This window comes from Lutra lutra, chromosome 3, assembly GCF_902655055.1.
Source record: "Lutra lutra chromosome 3, mLutLut1.2, whole genome shotgun sequence".
NCBI classification, from domain to species: domain Eukaryota; kingdom Metazoa; phylum Chordata; class Mammalia; order Carnivora; family Mustelidae; genus Lutra; species Lutra lutra.
The window spans coordinates 62390296-62417074 of NC_062280.1; the positions used below are offsets into that span (position 1 = coordinate 62390296).

At 36.5% G+C, this 26779-nt stretch overlaps 1 protein-coding gene across 7 annotated transcripts in view; it reads right to left on the bottom strand.

The window, feature by feature from the left end:
* The window catches only part of COBLL1 (cordon-bleu WH2 repeat protein like 1), a 167523-nt gene that overhangs the window by 86834 nt on the left and 53910 nt on the right, over window positions 1-26779 (bottom strand). The window contains exon 1 of one of the 7 annotated variants that reach the window (XM_047721954.1): window positions 9995-10129. The exons of the other annotated variants lie outside the window; for them this stretch is intronic. Coding sequence (XP_047577910.1) covers window positions 9995-10005 — 11 coding nt within the window. The 5' untranslated portion in view covers window positions 10006-10129. Of the gene's footprint in view, window positions 1-9994; window positions 10130-26779 lie in introns of those variants that run through there. 7 annotated transcript variants of the gene reach the window in all.

The window sequence follows — 26779 nt, forward strand, 5'->3', positions numbered from 1 at the left end:
AGGGAAGGAGATAGCTAAAGCAAGATCAAAAGTGATTTCTGAAGCTGGGTGATGAGTAATGAATACTCTGCTTTTGGGGCACCTGGGTGGCTCAGTGGGTTAAAGCCTCTGCCTTCGGATCAGGTCATGATCCCAGGGTCCTGGGATGGAGCCCCATATCCAGAGATGGAGCTCTCTGCTCCACGGGGAGCCTGCTTCCACCCCTCTCTCTCTGCCTGCCTCTCTGCCTACTTGTGATCTCTGTCAAATAAATAAAATATTTAAAAAAAAAAACAAAAAAAACTCTGCTTTTGTGTTTGTGAATTACTAATATAGAACCCCTCCCCCCAAAATCTTATGTCCTATGGTACAGATGAACAAAACAATTAGAAATAATTGAGGGGAAAAAAAGAAATTACTAAGGCTAATCAAAAATGCATATTTAGAATATATATAGATCAAATATACACTGATCTCCTAAATGAAGGTCACTTCTTTTTGTATGCAAAATGAAGAGTTATGCTGAAAACTCTGTGAAGTTTCTTCAACTCTAATGTTCTCAGTAAGTGCTTTAAATAAGCGAAGATCATCATTTTCTTTTTATATCTGTGTCCTAGCCCTAGACTGCCACTAATCTACTTCCTGTCTCTATATACTTGCCTTTTTAGATAGTTCATATAAATGGAATCATAAAATATGATTTTCTCTTTTTTTCTTTTGGCTTTTCTCCGGCTTCTTCCATTGGACCATAAGAATGTTGAGGTTTATGAGAGACTATGGACTCTGAAAAACGATCTGAGAATTTTGAAGGGGTGGGGGTGGGAGGTTGGGGGCACCAGGTGGTGGGTATTGTAGAGGGCACGGATTGCATGGAGCACTGGGTGTGGTGCAAAAATAATGAATACTGTTATGCTGAAAAAATAAAAAATTAAAAAAAAAAGAATGTTGAGGTTTATCCATGTTGTAGCTTGTAAATGTATTTTACTACTTTTTATTACCCAGTATTATTCCATTATATGACTATACTACATTGTATTTATCTGTTCATGAATTGATGGGCATTTGAGTTGTTTCTGCTTTTTGGCTACTGTAAATAATGCTGCTGTAAATAGCAGGCAAGTCTTTGTATATACCCCTTTTTGGCATATTTATTCTTGTCAAGACTTCACAACAAAACTAATATAGCATGTTCTTAGTACTCACTGTAATTCCTCCCAGATCCCTCCACGCACACGGAAATAATTTAAAGCCATGATTCTCCAGTTACTGGACATCACTGGCATTTAAAAGTATAACATATTCATTAAGGACTGGCAGATATTAAAGAATTATTAGCCGCACAGATTATACAAAACACAGCCTCAGACACAAATTGATTATCCAAGAAACACTTTTATTATGATTCAAACAGTTCAAGAACTGCTTTTCCAGTAAGACAGTCTTCTTTCAACTACAGATGAGCTAGTATAAATATTAAATGTGATATATATATATATATATATATATATATATATAATTAAACTAATTTGTTTTAAGGCAAGACACAAAGCAGCAATGAATAGGCTAACGCATCTAACAAAAAAAAAGAGGTAGCTGGGGACGCCTGGATGGTTCAGTTGGTTGGGCGGCTGCCTTCGGCTCAGGTCATGATCCTGGCATCCTGGGATCGGGTCCCACATGGGGCTCCTTGCTCGGCAGGGAGCCTGCTTCTCCCTCTGCCTCTGCCTGCCATTCTGTCTGCCTGTGCTCGCTCTCTCTCCCTCTCTCTGACAAATAAATAAATAAAATCTTTAAAAAAAAAAAAAAAAAAAAAAAGGGCGCCTGGGTGGCTCAGTGGGTTAAGCCGCTGCCTTCGGCTCAGGTCATGATCTCAGGGTCCTGGGATCGAGGCCCGCATCGGGCTCTCTGCTCAGCAGGGAGCCTGCTTCCCTCTCTCTCTCTCTGCCTGCCTCTCTGTCTACTTGTGATCTCTCTCTGTCAAATAAATAAATAAAATCTTAAAAAAAAAAAAGAGGTAGCTGGTATAATGAAAACACAGCATAATTGCATTTCCATACTGATTTCACTACCTAAACCCAGAAAAGATGGGATTCCCCCCATAAATGTCGCTTACCCAATGTGTAATTCAAAATTGTACTTTTAAACTCAGACATAGAACTGGAGAAATATTCTTATATTTTTCCTACATATTTAATGAATTCTTTTGGGGAAAGATTTCTCTAGTTTTAATTATGTATTATATATAGTTATTATATATATTATATTTAATATATAATAGGTATTGACAAATATTATATATATTTTATATATATATATATATATATATATATATATATATATAGGTATTAACAAAGAAAACACTTTGGGAATAATGATTTTGGAAAATGATTAAGAAGGAACACAAATACAAAAAAAAAAACCATCTAATCAGAAATTCATTTAAACCACCACTTAAAATGTGAAATCAAAAGTTCAAGTAAACCTTAAACATTTTATTTGGACTTAAAATACACAGATGTAACTCCTTCATTGATCTCTGATGTAGAGTGAAAGCTTATCTTTGCAAATGCACACACTGATTGGATTTTCACTCTGTTGGTCTGTGTAACTAGCATGCAATGACTTGCTTTCCACATCCAGTCTTTGAAGTGAGCTAAGGATTTCAAGACATGGGCAAGCAATGTAATTTTTTTTAATCATTTTATTTTATTTGTATCATTTTATTTTATCTTTTTTGGATTTTTATCATTTTTATTTTATTCTTTTCATGGTCCCATTCATATAAAATCAACAGTACATTTTTCAGGGTTTTATCATTTTATTTTTTCAAGGATTTTTATCTTTTTATTTTATTCTTTTCATGGTCTCATTCATATAAAATTCAACAGTACATTTTTGGTAAAACATAGTAAGAGGTAACAGCAGACAATCTAGGGCTCTAGGGGTTCTTCTGTGCCAAGCACAGCCATTTCAGCATGTTCTACCAAGGAGGTGGAAGTCTTATTTGACCCTGTGAGAGAGCTCACTGAAATTTAAGAGTTTCTACAGTATTAATAGATACAGGATTGCTAGAGAATTTGATCCATATGCTGAGAAATCTTTAAGAAATCATGGCCCCAAACTCATTTTTATAGTTCATCCAAACACTTGCAGGCTAAGCAAAAAACACATCAGCTACCTCTTCCTCTTGTAAGAAAGGTAGTAAAAATGAGAACACTGGATCAGATCACAGGTCAGGAATTATACTAATAATTCTTTCAATAGGATAGTATTCCAAGCAGTATTAAGATACAAATACATAACATGTAAAAAAATTTTTTTAAATAAAAATAAATAAATACATAAAATGTAACCCTCCAGAAACCATCATTTCTATCCTTCTATAGATATAATCCCTTCAATTTGGGGAGGGAATAATCTGGAACTACCCTATTTCTATTAATTAACTGTTTTCATAACTTTTCTCAAATCCAAAGTAAATAATTTAATACAAAGTAAAAAAACCTAGAAACGAAATGTTGTATGCATCATCAGAACTGAAAAATCACAATGAAATTGAAAACCAACAAAGAAGAGGTCTCTAGGAAAGAGTTTGCTTTCCTATCTCATTTTTTGGTGTCTCTTTATTGCAAGCACAAAATGGCACATTAAGCAAGGAAATCCCTGTTTACATATTATATGCTTTTCACACAGCAACAATGTTCAAAGGGCTTACTGTAAATATTCACAATTCTGACTAGTCATTAGTTCAGATTAGTGAAACCTGATTAGTGACTGGAAGCTTGCTGAGTCCAGCTACTTAAATGCTCTAGATCAGTGCTATATGCTGAAGGAGATAGAATATTTTTTGGCACAAAGACGATGGTTAATAAAATTTTGGTTTTTTTAAAGTATTTTATTTATTTATTTGAGAGAGAGAGAGCATAAGCAGGCAGAGCAGCAGGCAGAGGGAGAGGGAGAAGTAAACTCCCTGCTGAGCAAGGAGCCCAACTTAGGGCTAGATTCCACGGCCCTGGGATCATGACCTGAGCTGAAGGTGGCCACTTAATGGACTGAGCCACTCAGGCACCCCTAAAATATTGTTGAATAAATGAATGTTGTCTTCGGATACACACAAAGTCAGGTGCTCAAATATTTCCCAGTTTAAAAAAAAAATCCTAATTTCTTAACAACATGCTGAAACAAGACAGTTGATATATTTGGTGTGAAATTAAAGTTTCACCAGCAGACCCTGATTCTCAGAAAGAAAGGAGAACTTGCACAAAAATACATTATTCTCAATCATATAAAAATCTGGTTGTCTTTAAGCAATGCAGAGAACCAACCAACCACTAAGATTCCTAACATCTATATCCCTTTAAAGGAGTTCTCTTCCTCCTCCTGTCTATTATAAAGTCTTTTAACTTTTACTAACATTTTCTCACATTGTTAGTGTGACAACTCCCCCAAAGAAATTATTTTATATATATCCTCCTCAATATCAGCCATATATATTATATTCTTTTGTGTGAAAAAGTTCAAATTATAGATTAATTAAAATGAGCTCACTTGATAGAGTAAGCATAAAGTTAAAGGTAATGATACTTAGGGGTCCCCTGGGTGGCTCAATTGGTTAAGCATCTGCCTTTGGCTCGGGTCATGATCTCGGGGTGCTAGGATCAAGCCCCACGCAGGCTCTCTGCTCAGCGGGCAATCTGCTTCTCTCTCTGCCCCTCCCTATCACCTCCGCTCTCTCTCTTCTCTTGCTCTCTGTCTGAAATAAATAAAATCTTAAAACAAAACAAAAAAAAAAGGTAATGATACTTAGGAAAGAACTCTGAACCAGGAGGTAAAGCAACATGAGTTTCCCCACACAGACCACCACATGACAGCATTTATAAGCTACCATCATTAGCTTTGGGTAGAAAAGTAAAAAAACGGCATTTTCTACACTCGAAAAATTAATAGCTTACTATTTTACTCAATTATACATGAAAAGTCCCAAATGTTACCTTGTTCTCCCTTTCTCTTTAGGTGCCTTCAGTTTAGCACCCATAATAACATCAATCGTGAACTCATGAAGCTACAATAGGTGGGAAACTATGTATGCGTTATAGTTAACTCTTACAACCATCTTGCAGAGTTGCTGTTTTCTGTATGTTCTAGCATAAGGAATGAATTCCTAAGAGGAGAATTAACTTGTCCTCAGTCACAGTTAGTCAACTGCAGAGTAGCTGATCGCCACACCCATTTCCTTTCCCCCTGCCATTCCGCTGCTGAATCTCCTACTATGTGTGTCTGGGACTGATAAAACAACAATCTGAGGCTTAAAATTCTATTTGGAATGACAGGGGAAAAAAACTGTATGACCTATTCAATAAAGACAATTCATTATTATTTTCTATGGAACAATATCTAAAAGAAGCCCTGGCTCACCAGAAGAAAACCATGGACATGCATGCTAAAGACTAACTCATGCTCATCACGATCTATAAAACTGCAGCTGGTCTCTTCAAGCAAAGAACCCACATTCTGAAAAGTAAATTATCTGTCATCTGCCTGGTTTAAGCAACCTGAAATACTATTTCCAGCCCTCCTAACTACCCTATAGTTCAGCTTCACAGAAAGATAGCTAATTTGGGGTAGAAATACTGTAAAATCTATTGCAATTTTTCCTCCCTAGAAACAACAGAAGGAAATGACAAAGAAACATACAGTAACCTCATTCATTTATACAAACTTTCCCTGAGGAAATAGGCGGATCTAGAAACAAAGGCATATATAACATGCCAAGTACTGGTGGTCAGTACAGCACAAAGTCTTAGCAAAGATTCTGTTCAAAAATAGCCCTCAGAATATCAAAGCCATTAAAACAACTTTAACACAAGAATTCTGGCATAATAGGTGTGTCCTGTATTATGAATGCCAAGATAAAGGAGCTAAAATAATAACTGACATTCACTTTTTGATCCTAAAATAAAAACCAATCGGATATATTGCAATGCTCTCATAAAAAGATTATATGCTACTCTTTGTTCCGAAAATTTCATAAGCATCATTCACATGTTATTCTTACTCTAGTGTCTCAATCTCTTTCTACTACTTAAGGAAAAGTTCAAAAGTAAAAAGCAAAAATTAAAAAATATAAAGAATGTTACTTACATTTTATCACAAAAGCAAAACTAATCTTTTATTTCTTTTTGTTGGACTATGGCTTATTTTCATGAAATTGATGGGATATCTTATGTCTGCACTTCAAGAAATGATAGCTAACTTTGACCAATCTTTTTCCCAACTATGAAAATCATCATTCTGTGATTCCACATGAGTAATTAAAAAAACAAACAAAACCCCCAGCCAAATATAATCACTCATCAATTAATCTTCAAATTATTTTTTTTAAACAATAGTTTTAGGGGTGGCTGGGTGGCTCAGTGGGTTAAGCCTCTGCCTTTGGCTCAGGTCATGATCTCAGGGTCCTGGTATTGAGAGCTGCGGAGCTCTCTGCTCGACAGGGAGCCTACTTCCCCCTCCCCCCGCCTGCCTCTCTGCCTACTTGTGATCTCTCTCTCTGTCAAATAATAAATAAATAACTCTTTTAAAAAAATAAAAAATACATAATAGTTTTACATTGTTTTCTAGCATTTCTCTTTGCGGGGGGGACTTAGCTACAAAAAGTCAAAACTTTTAACAAACAAGTTACCCCACAAACAGAATCACCAGTGGACTATTCAGACAACTTGAGAGTTCTATGACATAACTGACCATAGGCTAAAGTTTAAAAGAAAGGGAGTAAGTACTAAGCACAGCATTGTGGAAAGGTTGAAAACAGTTGGAGTTTAGAAAGAACGAGTTTCTAGTTGTGTATCTCCATATATACAGCTTTTGGACTAACCACAGCATTTTTTCTTTGTATGAATAAATATCCCCTTTCCTTTGACAAAGTTAAACAGCACTAAGAAGGCATCTAAACATTCCACTTGGAGTTATGACTATATAACTTCAAGTTTATGTAGAAAACACCCAAATTTAACCTTAAAGAGTGATGCATAATCGTTCCAAACATGAAAATGCAATATAATTATACACTTAATGTTGAATGTATAATGAGTTTGTGTTAAATAATTCTGTTACTCACCTTAGTTTTTTTTCCCTATTCCATCTGTTCAGTAATTTGCTTTCTAAAGAACATATGCTTAGTGGGAGTAAATAAGACACCACAGAGATAGATTCTCCTCTTATTAATGACATCATTAAATCTGCCTGATTATAGTCTCAACTATCTGACCTCATGGCCTACATGGATAAATGGATTTGTTTAGTTTATAATCCTCACTGTGTGATTAGCAGCAATTAACCAGATAATAACTTGATGCACTTTTTTGATCTTTAAAACAAAATATGGTGATTGCATTTTCTGTTATTTTTATATGTGTGAGTCTTTAATGTTTCTTCATGATTAAAACTGAAAAACATAAATCTCATGTATTTATTTCTATAGGAAAACTAAATTTGAATTATGCAAGTCAGATTTCCACAAAGTATTCAGAAACATAGCCCCTGTTTAAAAAATTAATCACTCTGATCCTAGTGAACTTACTATTTTCCAGGTTTTAGATACTTTTTATAATAGCAAGTTCACTTATAATTTCAACACTTAGAATCTTGCCTAGGTACAAACAATTGTTACTTCTCCATGCTCTAAGGTTTTTGTAATTCCATAACCTTTGGGAAGGCTTCTTTAAATACTGAGCAGCTATAAGAAATACATTTGTACACTGTTAGTGCGAAGGTAAACTGGTATAGTCACTATGGAAAAGAGTATAGAGCTGCCTCAAAAAATTAAAAATAGAACTACCATATCATCCACGAATCCCACGTCTGAGTACATGACCAAATGAAATGAAAAGAGGATCTCAAAGAGATAATTTCACTCCCATGTCCATTACAGCACTATTTCATAATAGCCAGGACATGGAAACAACTTAATTGTCCATCAATGGATGAATGAATAAAGCAAATTTGGCATATAAATGCAATGAAATCTTATTCAGCCATGAAAAAGGGAAAGAAATCCTGCTGTTTATGAGAACATGGATGAACCTTCAGGGTTTTATGCTAAGTGAAATAAGTCACACAGAGAAAGACAAATACTGTATCATATCAGTCAGTATACATGGATACATGGAATCTAAAAGTGCTGAACTCAGAAACAGACTAGAATGGGGGTTTCTAAGGCCAAGGGATGGGGGAAACGGGGAGATGCTAGACAAAGGGTATAAACTTCCAATTATAAGACGAATAACTTCTGGGACTATAATGTACAGCAATGTTTACAGTTATTTATACTGTATTATATATTTGAAAGTTGCTCAGGGAGATTTTAACCATAAAAAAGGGGGGGACACCTGGGTGGCACGAGCAGTTGAGCATCCAACTCTTGGTTTCAACTCAGGTCATGATCTCAGGGTCATGGGATCGAGCCCAGAATCGGGCTCCAAGCTCAGTGAAGAATCTGATTGGGATTCTCCTTCGCTCTCCTCTGCTCCATTCTGTCTCTCAATCTCTCTCTCAAATAAATAAATTAATTTAAAAAAAAAAAAGTGGTAATTATGTGATGTGAGCTGAGCTGAAGTTCTGGTGGTAATCACTTCACAATATATATGTAAGTGTGTCAAAACAACACACTGTACATCTTAAACTTATACAATGTTTTATGCCAATTATATCTTAATAAAGCTGGGAAAAAATACTTTGTACCACAAGACAATGTTAGTTCACTTTGTTGACCTTATTTCTTTTAAGTCCCCAGACTTCCAGTGGGAGCCATTTGGAGTTTCAATGAAAGGGAGCATTTTGATTACCACAGATATTCTACCCCAAAATTTTAGTATACACAAAAAGACTTGTCTTCACATTCATCTAAGATTACATAACACCAGGCATCTATTTAAAGGATGAGGTTAGTGGGGTCTCTAAAAAGAGAATGAAGTTTTGGCACACACATTTTTACAAAGGAAATACAGTGTTATTTATAAGCAAAGTGTTGAGTCAGGTTGTGTTCTTTGATTAGTTAAGTAAGCAAAATCATACAATCAAGTACCAGCCAAGTCGTAATTTCCACTCACAACGTTCTTATTCATGGATTATGCTGCAAGAGTTAGTATTACGCTCAGGGTCTGCTCTAAGAGTAATGTATTAAGGATTGGTTCTTTGTGTTTGTTTAATTTAGGCAAATTTGAATGCTATGCTATTTTTACTCCCTAAACATGTGTTAATATAGAAAGAGTCCATGCCAGTACAGTATTAAAAAAAGAATACCAACCTGGGGTTCAAAATGCTAATTATAGTTTGAATTTCTTGTTATTTACTATTACTTACTTATTTACTGACACTGAATGAAGAAAATATTCAAAGTATGCTTTATAGGGTTCTTGTATTATAAGAGATAGTGATTAGTACTTGGTAAAATTGAAAGCTCTAGATAAGTATAATTATCATAGTATTTATTGAAATGTTCATGATAATTTGCTTAACCAACTGAGCCACCCAGGCGTCCCAAGATATGTTCATGATAATTTGAAAGGAAAATCACCATGGCTTAAAGCCTGAAAGTATATCAAACATAATAATACATAATAAATAATAGTAATAAATAAAATTTTAAACAATAAAACAAAATTTTAAAAAATAAAATTTAAACAAAAAATAAACAACAGTATTATATGTATACACAGAGTTTAATGGATTAAGTATTATATTTAAATTTTTCTTCTTCTTCTTCTCCAAAAAGCATAAATTACATCATCGTATATACCTCTAATGTGTCAAGGAGAATAAATGATATAAATTAAAATGTCAATCCCTAAAACCATTAAGTTCTTCAGCTTTTCCTATAAAAATTCTGACAGAGTCCTTAGATATATTAAAATGTTTAAAAGTAATAAGAGCTCAAAGAAAAACATTAGACCATTTTTAAAAGCAGAGGCTGAGGAATTTTAAAGTTATCATAAGTTTACAAATCATAGGTACTTACAATTCTTTCATAAAACCTCCATGAAATGGTACCGTTCCTTTGGCTATTTACTCGTAGGAATGCTACACCAACTGTCCTGTTCTGTTACTGACTCTTCTGTTTGTCATGTGTGTCAGTGCCAGGCACTTCTTACCTCTGGCAAATACGTAAAAGAAGGAATTTACTGGTCTTTCAAAATCATTCCAGGAATGATCATGCAACATTTTCACAGCTTTTTCTGAAGGAAATGCGTTTCATATAGAAGTTTTAAAAAGTTGCTTCTTATTTAGCAGCTTAAAAACCAGAGATTCACTGTTTTTATCTGTTTTTATAAAATTATAAATTGTTGCAAATTCTCTACATATATGATTCTTTTTTTTTTAAGATTATTTATTTATTGATTTGGCAGAGAGAGATCACAAGTATACAGAGAGGCAGGCAGAGAGAGGTAGGGAAGCAGGCTCCCTGCAGAGCAGAGAGCCCGATGTGGGACTCGATCCCAGGACCCTGAGATCATGACCTGAGCTGAAGGCAGAGGCTTAACCCCCTGAGCCACCCAAGCACCCTTTGGCTGGCACTCTTAACCTTACTGATACTGTCCTACAGTTTCATGTCACCAAATAACTTTATGTTGCTCTGGGTAAGAAGAGACCTTGTCTCTGTTCTTATCTCACTTGACTTCTTAGCACTACTCTAAACATCTGATATTACCAATCCTGAAATATTTTCCTGGAACTAGATTCCTACATATCATACCTTCTGGTTTGCCAAGGGAGCCACAATTTACCTCTGTTGTCCTTGCTTTAGTATAGTAGTTGAGTTTTAGTAAATCCCAAATCCCACCACACCCCTGCTTCCTTCTCCAAGGTGTCCCACGTTGCATAATCAATCACATGGTCACCCTACTGGGGTATTACTGCCCATTTTCTTTCTTTCTTCTTCTTCTTTTTTCTCTTTTTAGATTTTATTTATTTGAGAGAGAGAGTGATTGACCATGATTGGTGGGGAGGAGCAGACGGAGAGGGAGCAGCAGACTCCCTGCTGAGCCAGGAGCCTAACTTGGGGCTCAATCCCAGGACTCCAAGATCATGTCTTAAGCCAAAGACAGAAGCTTAACCAACTGAGCAACTCAAGCACCCCAGGCCATTTTCTTTATATCTCTCCTGGCTATCTAATTAGGCATGTCAAATTTGGCAATGCCAAAAACAAAATCTTCACTTCTCCTCCCTTAGTCTTCTCATCCCAATAAACAGCCCCAGGAAATCCAAAAATCTGAGGGTTAACTTTGATTCTCTTTCCTTCACTGTTCAAATGTAGTCTAAAATCGATGCTGAATCCATATACTCAATCTCCATTACAACTTCGGGTCAACCTATCCCTTCCACATATACCACCAGTACAGTCTCCCTGCCTCCGCTCTCATGCTGCAATCCAATCTCTGCTAAACACTTCAACAGTGATCGTTTTTATTTTTATGTTTTTTTTAAAGATTTTATTTATTTACTTGACAGAGAGAGATAGCAAGAGCAGGAACACAAGCAGAGGGAGTGGGAGAAGGAGAGGCAGGCTTCCTGAGGAGCAGGGAGTCTAATGCGGGGTTCCATCTCAGAACCCTGGGATCATGACCTGAGCCAGCTGAAGGCAGATGCTTAACAACTAAGCCACCTGGGCACCCCTACAGTGATCGTTTTTAAATATAAACTCAATCAACTCATTCTCTGTTGTAAATCCTCCAAAGACTTCCTATGGTTTTAGCAGTAAATCCCAAAACTTTCATCAGTGCATAAAAGTCCAACCAGACTGGCCCTATCTCAGTCTCAGACTCCTTTCATAAGCCTTCTGTGCTCTAGCAACACTGACTTTCTTGTAGGTCTGTTATTCATAAGCCTCCCAACCTTAGGGGCTTTGCCTTTGCTGTTCCCCAGACGTAGAATTCTTTTCCCCCTGTGCTTTCCTCTTTCCTCATTACTCATATCAGTTTAAATGTTAACTTCTCATAAAGACTTTCATGGATATTGTCTAAAGCAGCAAACCATTTGCTATGACATCACCCTATTTTAATTCTCCTCAAAGCATTTATCACTGTTATTTTTCTTTATTTTTTCTGGCTATTCTCACAAAACCCAGCTTCCACCCCACCCCTCCTCCACTCCCTAGAATCAAAATTCTGGGAAGAAGATACCTCGCTAGTCTTTCCGCTGTAGGATATCTCCCAGCTTCCCACAGGCACTCAGACCCAGGCAGGACTATCTTGTCAGAACAGGAGGGTCCTTGGGAGCAAATCTAGCAACAAGGCCCTTTAGCTCCTGCAGCAGAGACCACATGGACTAGGATTCCCCCACCAGCCACCGTTCCAATAAATCAGTCTAGAAGGAAAGAAGAGCTAAGGTGGTAGAGCTCCATTCGTATAGACGTGAAATTAAGAGAAGAGTAATGTTAATAAGGAAATACAGGCTAGGCCCCCATCTTTTGGAAGGTTCTTCAGGCTGCACTTTGGCCTATTGAGAACGGTTTGCTTCATGCATTTCTTATATTTTAATTAAAAGGTAAAAATATAATTATTCTTATTCTGTAGTTCAGATAAATAGTTGCAACATCACCCCACTATCCTATAATTCCAGCAAAGTGCTACTTTTGCTCAAAGGCAGAAGCAGTCTAGCAAGACAGTGCTGACTACCTGGGCTGATTCCTAGCTTAGCCATTAACTGGTCAAGTGTAGAGCAAGTGACTTATCCTCACTCTATCTTAGATCCTCATCTGTAAAATGAGGTACTAACACCTACTCAGGGGTTTAATATGCTACTATAAAGAAAGTTCTCAGCACAAGAGTCTGCAGCATAGAAATTGCTAAAACTTACTGAGTATTCTAATGTTCCAAAAGAGAACATAAGCAGGCATTTGCAATAAATATTTTTGACAGTGAAATTAATTCTATGCTATCCCTTTTTAAAAAAGTATATCAGTTTAAAAAATGTAAATCTATAATTTACTAGTCAATTTACACTTAAAGATACAAACACAGATGCATATTTTTTTTTTTTAAGGCCTCTGGGTGAATCACATGGAAAAATTTTGAGATTTGTCATGAGGGCTTTTTCTAGATCAACTTTCTTAGTGTGGCTTCCTCTTGGAAAATAATTAATAATTCAACATTAATTCTAAAGCTAAATATGATTATTTTCCTTGATTCCTAGATATGGGGTTACAAGCTGTACAAAGACACAGGTATTATGATCACTGCCTAGTACAGACAGAAGCTGTAGTTCTCCTGTTCATTCAGGAACCACTCTACTTTTGTGTATTTCCATCTTAGGGCCTTATTTAGAAGCCAAATGATGTTTGCCCTGGGCGGCCTTGCCCGTGTCTCTGCCGGGTGAAGTGGAAATCCAAACAGCAAAGTAAGCAACAGACACAGTGGAGAAGCTTTGTTTTCATGAAGACATGCTGTCGCCTTGTGAGGTCTCTGGGCAAGAAGTAAATAGGATTCTCAGTCAATAATTTGCTCTTCCACTTAGTCAAGCTCCAGAATAGACAACCTTTAAGAATACCTTGCCTGTGATGTGCATATTTTCCTCTGGGCGTTTCCTTCGTCTTGGGAGAATTTTAAATAGATACATGCCCCCTTCAGAATTCTACCAGCAGTGAGCAATCTGTTTCCTTCCATAATGTTCTGAATTTCATAATGTTGCATTTTAATTGTGAAAGTAACTTTCACTACTTTAAAATCAAAAGCACAAAAATAAGATTCAGCACCTTACATGTAGATCATAATGAATACCACATAGAGGAAAAACAGACATTTATCTTCTTTGCAGTGATTAAACTTTTTTTTTTTTTAATCAGAAAGGCTTTTATTTTTTAGGTGCCCTATATCCACGGGGCGGGGGAACGAAAAGAAAAGCACAATAATGGTTCTATGTCCCAAAAAAAAGTACATGATTACTAATGGATAAGGCTGAAACAGTACTGTAAAAAGTCACTAAAAATAAAATTATTACCAACAAACTGTAGCAGTATTGAGCTAATGTTTTGCAGAGGGGGTAGGGGCAGAGCAAGAGAGAATCTTAAGCGGACTCCACACCTAACTCATGAGCTGAACATGGGCTTGATCTCATAACCCTCAGATCATGACCTGAGGTGAAATCACGAGTTGGATACTTAACCTATAGAGCAACCTAGAAGCCCCTAACATTTTAATTTTTAGATAAAAGAATGCTTTAAAAGAATCATCATGAGCCCACACACTGTGCACTTTCTGCAGACCAGGCTTTTTGAAAAGTGCTTCTCAAGCATTCCTTCAATCTTTCTCATAATAAGCCAAACAGGCATTCTGCTGAGATACCTAAGAATAGGAACAATTTAGAGTTAATGAGGTACCTAGGAGGCAGTATTTGAATCCAGAACCTATACTCTATCCATTAAACTTAGAGTCTAATTTAATTTCAAATGTGCTCCAAATTAAATTTTCCACCCTGATTTTAAAGGCTTGAACTATGAAATGACTTATCTATAGGTGCTCTGTACTCAAAATATTAAAAAAAGAAAAAAAAAAAAAAGGCATGAGGTAACTACATGCCCAGGGAAAAAACAATAAAACTGACTTATTTTCAACAGACGTCAAGACCATAAGAAGGTATTCAAATCTCACTGTTGCTTTTTCAGAAAAAATGTAAAAATCATTTCCTAAATAATTGACATTATCAGTGTATATATTTTTTAAACTGAACAAAGCCATGCATTATTTTCTTAACAGTGTTTTCTCTTTAATCTCAGAGAAACTATCCAGTAGAAAAAAAGGAATTTTTATCCTTATAATTTTTCATTTTAACAATACTTCTAATTCCCTTGTTACTTTGTATTGCCTCTTATGTTTTATAATTTAACATTTCCATAGATTACAGAAGTAGGAATACTCCTTTTTTTTTTTTTTAAGATTTTACTTATTTATTTGAGAGAGAGAGAACATGTGTGGGGGGAGGAGCATAGGGAGAGCGAGAAGCTGAGCAGGGAGGCTGATGTGGGACTCCATCCCAGGACCCTGGAATCATAACCTGAGCCAAAGGTAGATGCTCAATGACTGAGCCACCCAGGCACCCCAAAAGTATGAATAATTTCTCAGTATTATTATGGTTATGTTTTAAATGTTATCAATAGTTCAGTAGATTGTCTAGCTTTTCAAGATTTTTTTTCTTAAATTATGCAAAGGGAAGATTAAGCCTTCAGCACATGATTACGATGACCGTGGGTGGGGACTGCCATGCAATAATTCAACGAGTGTCAACATGCCACAGGTCTTTGAGAGAGACAGGACAAATGCCTCTTGGGTTGTGGACTGTGGCCCTCAGCAGCAGTGTCAGGAGCATGTGTTCTGGCTGCCTGGGTAGATCCAGATACTAAAAATCCAGACACTAAAATCTCTTCTTCCTTCCCAAACATTCCAAACACACCCAAGATTTAGATCAGACATTCTAATTCAAGAGATACAAAGTTACAACCATCAAATACCAGGGGTGCCTGGATGGCTCAGTAGGTTCAGCATCTGTCTTTGGCTCACGTCATGATCCCAGGGTCCTGGGATCAAGTCCCATGTTAGATTCCCTGCTCAGTGAAGACCTGCTTCTCCCTCTCCCTCTGCCCCTCCCTTCCCCTCACCTCACCCCCACCTTGTGCGTTCTCTCTCTCTCTCTCAAATAAATAGAATCTGGGGGGGAGGGCACCAATCATGGGAGTGGATGTTGTCACACACTCCACAGGTGCTGAGGCAGCCGGAAGAGGGGGTGGCAGCAGCAAGACTAAGATCCAGGGCAAGCCCAGGATCTGGGCAAGAGAAGCAACAGGTCCAAGTGGGCCACCCTAACCTTCTATGGCTTCCTTTTTCTCCTCAGCTCCTGGTGATCTCTCTCATTTCACAGCATACACAGCACTTAACTCTTAACTTCATTCATATTAATTTTATAGACTGACTAAAATGCTAAGTTTTCATTTATGCATGTTTTATATTTGCAAATAAGATCTTGAAGAAGGGGAGCACAATCACCATAGGCACAGCACATGGAAGCTACTCAAACACTATGCATATAACCCTAGATTGTCTTACTGATCTATTTTTGTGTCTGTATTTTGAATCTCTAATTTTAGTTCCTTTCTTTAAAGAATTCACAGATAGTTCTTCAGTCCCACAAGTTCCCTACACATTGCTAAAGCATATACACAGTTCCCAATACACATATTTTGCACAGCTCCTTCTGTGAAACCCTTAGTGATATGTGCATATCTGTTGTCCAAATCACTGGTTGTCCAAAAAAGGCCAGTTCTAATGTTAATTCCTCTGAGAAGACACCCCTACTTCTCTCCCCCTTCCTCCCATTGAACACTCTAGTTCCCTGTCCTATGTTCACTGAACACTTAGAAAAGGACACTCACTTATTACACATCATCTATTTCCCATCCTATGTTATGGATCATTTAGGGCAAAAAATTAGTCATTTTTATTTTTTTTATTCTATCAGTATGAGAAGAGTCAATAAGTTATTTTTTAATAATGAATATAAAGACTAAATTGATATCTAAGGAAAAGTAGTCAGATATTCATGAGACTATTTCTAGAGGATCCCATGAAAAACTGAAGTAGTCAAAGATTTAAAGAGTTGGGGCTTTTGTTTGTTTGGTTTGGTTTTTGTGTGTTTTGTTGTTTTAAAGACAAAGCTCCTCATGATTAACAGGGGACAGAGCCTCAACCTCCCCCAGGGGTCAATACCGAAAGTCACACCAGTTAACATTTTTCATGTGAGCTAGGAGCTCCAAAAGTGAGAGACAATGTAACTGCTGGTAGTTGCTATGGTAGCAAAAATAAACCTTGTACAGATATTCCAGTCATCCTTTAACTATGCTTTCTATTTGCTAGGGGTTTTCAGCATTCTTTGAGCCCAAGATAGGGGGGAAAAAAATCTGTGGCTTATTCTCCAGGAAGAAAATAGGAAGCTGATACATGAATTACAGCTGAAGTCTTCTTTGATTAATAAATAGCTAGAGGAAATCCCCACCCCACCCCCAAGAAAGGGTTTTTTTTTTTTTTTTCACCAGACAGATATATAACAGGCAACTGAAGATAGAGACTGAAATGAAGCAGTGACATTAAAAAAATAAGTCTAGCTTTTCAGATGAATGTATGTCTTAAGTTCAATTGAGAGTTTTTCTAAGTATACAAATAATTCTTGTTAACAAAGTTGACCGTACTGCATGGAGAAATGAATTGGTAATATTCCAACACATGGATTAAAACTCTAGGAACCCCGGGACGCCTGGGTGGCTCAGTTGGTTAAGTGGCTGCCTTCGGCTCAGGTCATGATCCCAGTGTCCTGGGATCGAGTCCCACATCGGGCTCCTTGCTCAGCGGGGAACCTGCTTCTCCCTCTGCCTCTGCCTGCCTCTCTGTCTGCCTGTGCTCGCTCGCTCTCTCTCCCTCTGTCCCTGACAAATAAATAAATAAAATCTTTAAAAAAAAAAGAACAAACTCTAGGAACCTGGAGGGCTTCTTCTATGCTTTGGAGTCCCTTTTGACTGCCATGTTCAGCAAGGTATTTTACATGCGTAAAGGGAAAGGACTCAGGCTAGGTAGTACAAGAAATGAACTAAAATATACAGTCCTGCAATAAATACACACAAAGCATCTCAAGAGTCATGACAAATAAAACAATATATGGGGCGTCTGGGTGGCTCAATGGGTTAAAGCCTCTGCCTTCAGCTCAGGTCACGATCTCAGGGTCCAAGGATCGAGCCCTGCATCGGGCTCTCTGCTCAGCGGGGAGCCTGCTTCCCTTCCTCTCTCACTGCCTGCCTCTCTGCCAACTTGTGATCTCCATCTGTCAAATGAATAAATAAAATCTTGAGGAAAAAAAAAAAAAACAGAATATATATCTGGGTAGAAGTATGAAGAAAACATCCCAGAGGAGGTGAGGGTGGACATGGTTTTACAGGAGGTTGATTATAGACGTTGAGATGGAGTGGGAGAGACATTTGGAAAACTGCTTATGTGAGCAGAGGCAGGCATAAGTGGGACTCAGAAAAGAGCAAGTAGCTCAGTTTACGGGTAGACTAGCAGGAGTGGCTCAAATAGCCAGTGATAACACTAACAGACAACAAAAAATGTCTTAAATCACTCCACAAGGAGCCTGATTGGTCTATTTCGTAAATCCATACCTCTCAGCCTCAGATCCCTAACACCTGTCACCAAGGGGCTTAATGTCACTTTTCCAGGTTCTTTCTCACCAATCCCTACCCATAGCCCTTTCAACAGGAATTCTAGAATTGCTTTCTGATTCCCAAGAAGCTCATGTAGACTACCTTTTCCTCAGTTATGCCATCTCCATCACAGATCTCAAATGGCAGATCAGGGAAAGGGAATGGAGTCAGCATCTTCCTAAATCCCTTCTGCACCTTCCACAGGAATGTGTTACTCTAGCTCAACAGCAACACTCTTCTTCCTCCAAAGGTATGGCCATCAAGGTATATTGCTGCTTTATCCATGTAAATCACTTAACCCCAGGCCACCTTCTACAAACACTGAGGAACTTGACGTCTGGCTCATAGTAAACTTACCCTTCCTTTTGCTCTTAAAATTTCAGAGCTCACATTGATGGTCCATCAACACCCTATCTAAGTTCATTGTCTTCTTCACACTTGCACTCCATCACCACAGGGCCTTGTAATTACCTGAAATTTTACCACATCATATATGTCAAACTTTAATATCCTATCCTGATTATAACTTCTTACACCTTTCAAATCCTGTACCTACCCCTCAAATAAATACCCTAGCTTCATTTACTTGCCGTCCACAATATACTCCTTGGCTAATCACCTGAGTTACACTTTCAACTACAATCTCAATTATTTTGCATTCTTTATCCTCCAGCTTATACGACTCATAAAACCCCAAATTGGAATTACTAAAATAACAATACCTTTCTTACTCCCATACGAATTGTCCCAAGAAAGTAAACCCTATAAAATTATTTCATTGACTTCAGACTGTCTTCTTTTATGATTCAGTCTTCTAAATTTCTGTAAGCAAACTGGAAATAAACTATCAGCATTTAAAAATGTTTCTTTTTTTATATTAAATAAAAGTATCAGCCACCATAACAAACGCTTATCAGTGGCTTCCCCAGCATCAATTTCATACTTCTTGCACAGTCTGGCAGTCCTGGTGACTAGCTGGTGACCCATTAACTAGCCATGTAAGTGGGTCCTAATTACCCTAAAACAAACAGCAAAATCTCACAACCTTACTACTGAGATTGACAATAACTCAGGACCAAATCAAATAGAGGCTGGCATTACTCTAGCCATGGGCATAGCTATGGAGACAGTCTTCAGGCCAGTCCAGAGTGCAGCCCAGGAGTCTGACAATCAGAGTAAGAGACCTTGTGAAGAAAGACTGATGCGCAGATGTGACTCTAGAACTGCTGATCCTTTGTGCAGTCGTGCATCAGAAGGCCTGTGTTCATACCCAACTTTCCTCTTCTTCCTCCTCTCCCTTCCCCTCCCTTCTTTTAATCTAGAAAAAGGTGATAATGATAGCTTTCATGGAAGTTATGAAAATGACAAAAGATATATGCAAACACTCGACCACTGGGTTATCTGGGCCCAATTTCTCCCTCCAGTAGCACCCATCAGCTGGAGAACTGAAATGGGAGCAACTGCAATTTAGGCTGATTGGTTTTATGGTTGGTGGCATTCTGAACAGAAGTCTATCTAGGGAAAAGAGAAAGCTTGAAACTGAGCCAGCTAATTGAAGAAGGTTAAAATGACTGACCCTAGAATTTAGACAGAAGAGAGAAACAAATGCATGAGAAGCCAGATGACCAGAAAAATAAAATATGTTTAAGAAATGTAAAAAGTAGAATAGGTGAAATAGGAGAGAAAAGAGAATAAGAATTTGTAAAGAGTGGAGTTTCTGAATTTATTGTATCAGGGATAGGCTAATTCCAGTTAGTAACAAAAGAGATGGTTTATAGGAGTACAGGAGTTCTAATTAAAAACAAAAACATTAAGATAGGTGGCAGATGAGTCAAATACCCTATCTTAATAAAGATCATGATGACAGGTGGGAGGGGACAGAGGAAAAAACTGTAGGAGATGGGCAGCTATGAATGTGGTCGAGAGTATTTAGCCAATGGTATGAATCTCCAAGGCAGTGAGATTCTTGATTAATTGTGCCCTCACTTCCAAGAATAAAGGATAATATGAAGCAAAAAAGAGGGCATAAGGAAAAACCAATATTAATATTACCTCTGTGTCCAGGAGAATAATTATCTTCCAAAGGAAATGCGATCTTATTTAAGAACAAGAATAATGCGAGAAAGTAAAGGGAGATGGGAAGTTGAGGCCATGTCTGTCACAGAGCACTGGCTCAGAAGATAACAGCTATGTATCTTGTAGCCGATCCATTCGTGGTGGTGGCTAACCCACTAATTCTCCAAACTCTATTTTTAGCCTTGTATTATTTCTATTCACATTTGAGAACAGGTGAAAATATAAGATTAATTTAATTACTACTTAAATATCTACCTGAAAACCTATAATCAGCAAGCCTACCTCTCATATCAAAATCTAGATTGTAATTGCAGACATTCTCTCTGCAATTATCCCTTTTATAGGACATTTTCAAAAATGAGTAATCACTGAGTACAAATGGATAATTCTCTGCTAAGATTATTACTTACTTTCTTATTCTTAAGTTGATGGATGTTTTACACATACTGGGCTGATTACATAACTATGAACACTTCCAAAACAGCCACCTGGAGTGTGTGTGTGTGTGTGTGTGTGTGTTTTCTTTTAAACTTACCAGTTTTTTTTTTCCTCCTTATACTCAAACGCTTTGAGAGGAAACACATGAAGACAAAAATATAAATATCAAGATAGAAATATCAAATAAAATATTCTTTGTAACTAAACATGAACAAAGAGACTCCTTCCATTTTTTTCCCTTAACCTTCAATAACTGGTGTTATATTTGCTTACTAAATATAAAAACTTTTTAAAAAATGGAGAGACTACACAAGGAACTCTAGAAAAAAAATGGTCTACATAATATAGCCTCCATCAATGAGGGGAAAGTGCTTTGGAGAACTCTCTATTTCTCTCTAGAAACCAGTTAAACTTTTGACAGGTTTAAGCATCTGAAGCAAAAACGCTAAAAGACAGAACACTAGCCTAGAAATTACTTTCTTTCCACACTCTGCAAAATTTGAACTATTACCTTCTAATGTACTCTCCACATGATAACTCTCTTCAGAAATCCCCAGGAAAATGCCTATCGAAATTACTTCAATTCAGGAAAAAAATGTATGTAACTATATATGTATGTTTATATTGTAAACACTTGATTCTCTGCAGCTTATCTCTGAAAGAGTTCTCTGAGAAATATTCTTCCAAAAATATAATAGATTTAAAACACTCCCAGAGTTACAGCTGCTATTTTCTGGTATTTAGGAATTAAAAACTAGAGAGTAGCTCTAGCATCCCCTGTTGCACTTGCTATAATATCTAATTTCTCAAAATAAAAAAAAAAAAATCTTCCACAGGACACATGAGCAGAAAGGCCAAAGGTGATATTTTTCTAAGATGTTAAAAATATAACAGCTTTATTGTGATATAATTCACATATGGTAAAATGAGTAAATTTGAAGTATAAAATACAGTGTTTTTTTAGTATATTCACAGAGTTGTGCAACTATCAACATAATCAATTTTAGAACATTTTCATCATCCCAAAAAGAACCAAAGGTGATATTTTAATGAGGGCTTGGGGTAAGGAAAGTCAGGAAATGTGGCCATGTAAAACAAAGTAGGGTCTCATTCATCACTAAGGTCAATGTTAAGGAGCTTACTGCCTTTGTTTTCTTTTAGGAATTTTATGGTTTCAGTTTCATACATCCAAGTTCTTAGTCCATTTTGGGTTAATTTTTGCATATGTTATAAAATAGTGATCCAGTTTCTTTTTTTTCTTTTTTTTTTTTTTTTTTTTTTTTTTTTGCATATAGCTGTTTTGTTTCCCCATTGTATATTCCTGCCTTTGTCATAGATTAATTAACAATATATGTGTGAATTATTTCTGGGTGCTCTAATTCTACTCCATTGATCTATGTGTTTTTCTCCCAGGACCATACTTTTTAATTACAATAGCTTTGTAGAACAACTTGAAATCAGGGAGCATGATAACTGCAGCTTTGTTCTTCTTTCTCAAGATTACTTTGGCTATTAGAGGCATTTTGCAGCCCTATACAAATTTTAGGATTACTTGTTATAGTTCTGTGAAAAACACTGTTGATATTTTTATGAGGATTCCACTGAATCTGTAGATTGTTTTGCATGGTATGGGCATTTTATCTTTTTTTTTTTTTAATATTTTATTTATTTGACAGAGAGAGAGAGAGAGATCACAAACAGGCAAAAGGGCAGGCAGAGAAACAGGGGGAAGCAGGCTTCCTGCTGAGCAGAGGACCCTGAGACCATGACCTGAGCTGAAGGCAGAGGCTTAACCCACTGAGCCACCCAGGCGCCCATGGTATGGGTATTTTAACAAAATAAATTATTCTAACCCATGAGCACAATATATCTTTCCATTTATTTGTGTCTTCAATTATTTTCATCAATGTCTTATAGTTTTCAGAGTAAACAAGTCTTTCAGCATCTTGGTTAAATTTATAACTAGGTACTTTATTATTTTTTAATGTAATTGTAAATGGGATCATTTTCTTAATTTTTCTTTCAGCTAGTTCATTATAAGTGTATAGAAACTCAACAGATTTCTATATATTAATTTTGTATACTGCAATTACTGTTTATTAATTCTAACCAATTTTGGTAGTTTCTTTAAGGTTATCTGTATGTGATAGCAATCAGCAAATAGTGGCAGTTTTACTTCTTCCTTTCTAATTTGGATGCCTTTTATTTCTTTTTCTTGCCTAATTTCTTGTCTAGAACTTCCAAAACTATGTTGAAAAAAGGCAGTGAAAATGGACATCCTTGTCTTGCTCCTGATCTTAGAGGAAAGCTTTCAGCTTTTCAATGCTGAGTATCTCAGGTGTAAGTTTGTCACAAATGACCTTTATTACATTGAGGAACATTCTCTTTATATATACTTTGTTGAGAGTCTTTATCATGTGTTAAATTTTGTCAAATGCTTTTTCTGCATCTACTGAGATGATCAATGTGGTTGGTGTATCATGTTGATTGATTTGCAGAGGTTGAACTATCCTTGCATCCCTGGAATAAATCCTATAATCATGGTGTATGGTCTTTTTAATGTAGTTGAATTTTGTTTGCTAATATCTTGATAAAGATTTTTGTTTGTCATGGATATTGGCCTGTAATTCTCTTTTATTGCACATCTGTCTAGTTTTAGCATTAGGGTAAAACTGGCCTCGTAAGATAAGTTTGGAAGCATTCCCTTCCCTTTAATTTTCTGGAATAGTCTGAGAAAGACTGGGATTAAATCTTTGAGTGTTTGATAGAACTCACCAGTGAAGTCATCTGGTCCTGGACTTTTGCCTGTTTAAACTTGTTTTGATTCCTGATTCAATCTCTTGAGTAATCTTGATCTATTCAAAAATTATTTTTTTCTTCACAATTCAGTCTTAGAAAACTGTTTCTAGGAATGAATCCATTTCTTCTAGATTGTCCAATTTGTTGATATATAATCATTAACAGAAGTTTTCTTATGATCCTTTGTGTTTCTGTGATACCAGTTGTGACTTCTCTTTCATTTCTGATTTTATTTATTTAGGCCCTCTCCTTTTTTCTTGATGAGTCTGGCTAAAAGTTGGCCAATTACGATTATCTTTTCAAAGAAACAGTTCTTATTACGACTGATCTCCGTTTTCTTTTTTTGCATCTATTCCATTTACTTAAATCTGATCTTTATTATTTCCTTTCTTCTACTACTTTTGGGCTTCATGTCTTCTTTTTCTAGTTCCTTTAGATGTAAAGTTGGACTGTTCATTTGAGATTTTTCTTATCTCTTCAAGTAGGGCTGTATCAATATGAACTCCCTTTGTTGCATCCCATAAATTTTGGAATATTCTGTTTCTATATTAATTTGTCTCGGGATGCTTTATTTCACTTTTGATTTTTTTTTCATCAACCTATTAGTTGTTTACCAGCACATTGTTTAGGCTTCATGTGTTTGTATTTTTTTTCCAGTTTTTTTTCTTGTAACTGATTTCTAGTTTCATACCACTATGGTTGGAAAGATGCTCGGTAGGATTTTAATCTTCTTAAGTTTATTGAGATCTGTTTTGTGGCCTAACATGTTATCTATCCTTGAGAATGTTCTGTTTGTACTTGAAAAGAATGTGTATTCTGCTGTTTTTGGATACAACATTCTGTAGATGTCTACAAAATCCATCTGGTCTAATATGTCATTTAAGACCAATATTTTTTGTTTATTTTCTGTCTGATTTAACCATTGATGTAAGTGGGGGTATTAAAGTCTCCTACTATTATTGTATTGCTGTCAACTTCTCCCTTCAGGTCTGTTAATATTTATTTCATATATTTAGTTACTTCTATGTTGGGTACATAAATGTTTACAAATGTTACATTCTGTTGTTGATCTTTTTATCATTATGTAATGCCCTTCTTCGTCTTTTGCTACAGTCTTTGATCTAAAGTCTATTTTGCTTCATATAAGTCTTGCTGCCCCAGCTTTCTTATCATTTCCATTTGCATGGAATTTCTTCTGCCATTCCTTTCTTTTCAGTCTGTGTGTGCCTTTTAGATTTGAAGTGAGTCTCCTATAGGAAGCATATAGATGGATCTTGGGTTTTTTTGTTTGTTTTTTTTTTTTTTTTTTATTCATTCACTAACCTTGTATTTTTTATTTGAAAACTTAGTCTATTTACATTTAAAGTATTTTTTGATAGTATGTACTTACTTAACTATTTTTGGGTTTTTTGTTTGTTTGTTTGGTTGGTTGGTTCCTTTCTTCATCTCTTGTTCTCTTCCTTTGAGGTCTGACAGCTTTCTTTAGTGGTATGTTTAGATTCATTTCTCAGTATTTGTGTGTGTGTGTTTATCTACTATAGGTTTTTGGTTATTATGAAGTTCATATATAATAACCTATGTATACAGCAGTCTATTTTAAGTTGATAGTCGCAAGTTTGACTGCATTCTAAAAACACTACATTTTGGGATGCCTGGGTGGCACAGTCGGTTGGGCACCTGACTCTTGATTTCTTCTCCGGTCATGATCTTGGGGTTGTGGGACTGAGTACCACATCTGGCTCCATGCTCATCAGGGAGTTTGCTTGGAATTCTCTCCCTTTGTCCCTCACCCTGTTCACGCTCTTTCTAGAATAAATAAATCTTTAAAAAATATAAAAAATAAAAATGCCATACATTTTTAAATACTGTATTTTTACTCTCCCTTGACATTTAATGTTCTTGACATGTTTTACACCTTTGTATTTTGTGTATTACTTCCTGATTGTTAATTTTACTACTTTTGTATTTTAACTTTCATACTCACTTTATAAGTGGTCGATCCACTACCTTTACTATAATATTTGCCTTTACCAGTGAGATTTTTTTTCTTTCACATGTTTTCTTATTTCTAGTTATGGCTTTTTCTTTCTTTTTTTTTTTTTTTAAGATTTTATTTTTATTTGACAGCCAGAAATCACAAGTAGGCAGAGAGGCAGGCAGAGAGAGAGAGGAAGGGAAGCAGACTCCCTGCTGAGCAGAGAGCCTGATGTGGGGCTCAATCCCAGGACCCTGGGATCATGACCTGAGCTGAAGGCAGAGGCTTTAACCCATTGAGCCACCCAGGCGCCCCATGGCCTTTTCTTTTTAGCATAAACATGTCCATTTAATAATTCTTATAAGGCCAGTTAAGTGGTGATGAACTCCTTTAGCTTTTGCTTCTCTGAAAAACTCTCTCACTCAATTCTGAATGACAACTTTGCTGGGTAAAGTATTCTTGGAAGTTTTTTCCTTTGAATACATCATGCCATTTCCTTCTAACCTATAGTTTCTGCCCAAGAAACAATCAACTTATTTAAAGTCTATGGGGTTTCTTTTTTTTTTTTTTTTAAGACTTTATTTCTATATTTGAGAGAGAGAGAGAGAGAACACAAGCAGGAGGGAGAGGGAGAAGCAGACTCTCTGCTGAGCAGGGAGCCTGACACAGGACTCGATCCCAGGACTCTGAGATCATGACCTGAGCCAAAGGCAGATGATAAACTGACAGAGCCACCCAGGTGCCCCTAGAGTCTTATGGGGTTTCCCTTGCATGGAACTAGCTGTTTCTCTCCTGTTGCCTTTAAGGTTTTCTTTTTATCAACCTCTGACATTTTAATTATAATGTGTCTCATTTACATCTCTTCACATTCGTCTTCTTTGGACCTCTCTGTACTTTCTGGACCTGGATGTCTATTTCTTTCCCAATGTTAGGGAAGTTTTCTGGCCCTTTTTCTCTCTCTTTTCCTTCTGGGATCTCTATAAATGCAAATATGAGTATGCTTGATGCTATCCCACAGATCCCTTTAGCTATCCACATTTTTAAAATTTTTTTTTTCTTTTTGCTGTTGTTTGGGTGATTTTCCTTACCCTGCCTTCCAAGTCACTGATCTATTCTTCCATATCATCTAGTCTGCTGTTGATTCCCTATATATTTTTCAGTTCAATTATTCTATTCTTAAGCTCTGTGAGTTCTGTTTGGCACGTTCTTATATTTTCTATCTCTTTGTGGAAGTTCTTGGTGCATTCATCCATTCTTCTCCAGAGTTCAATGACCAT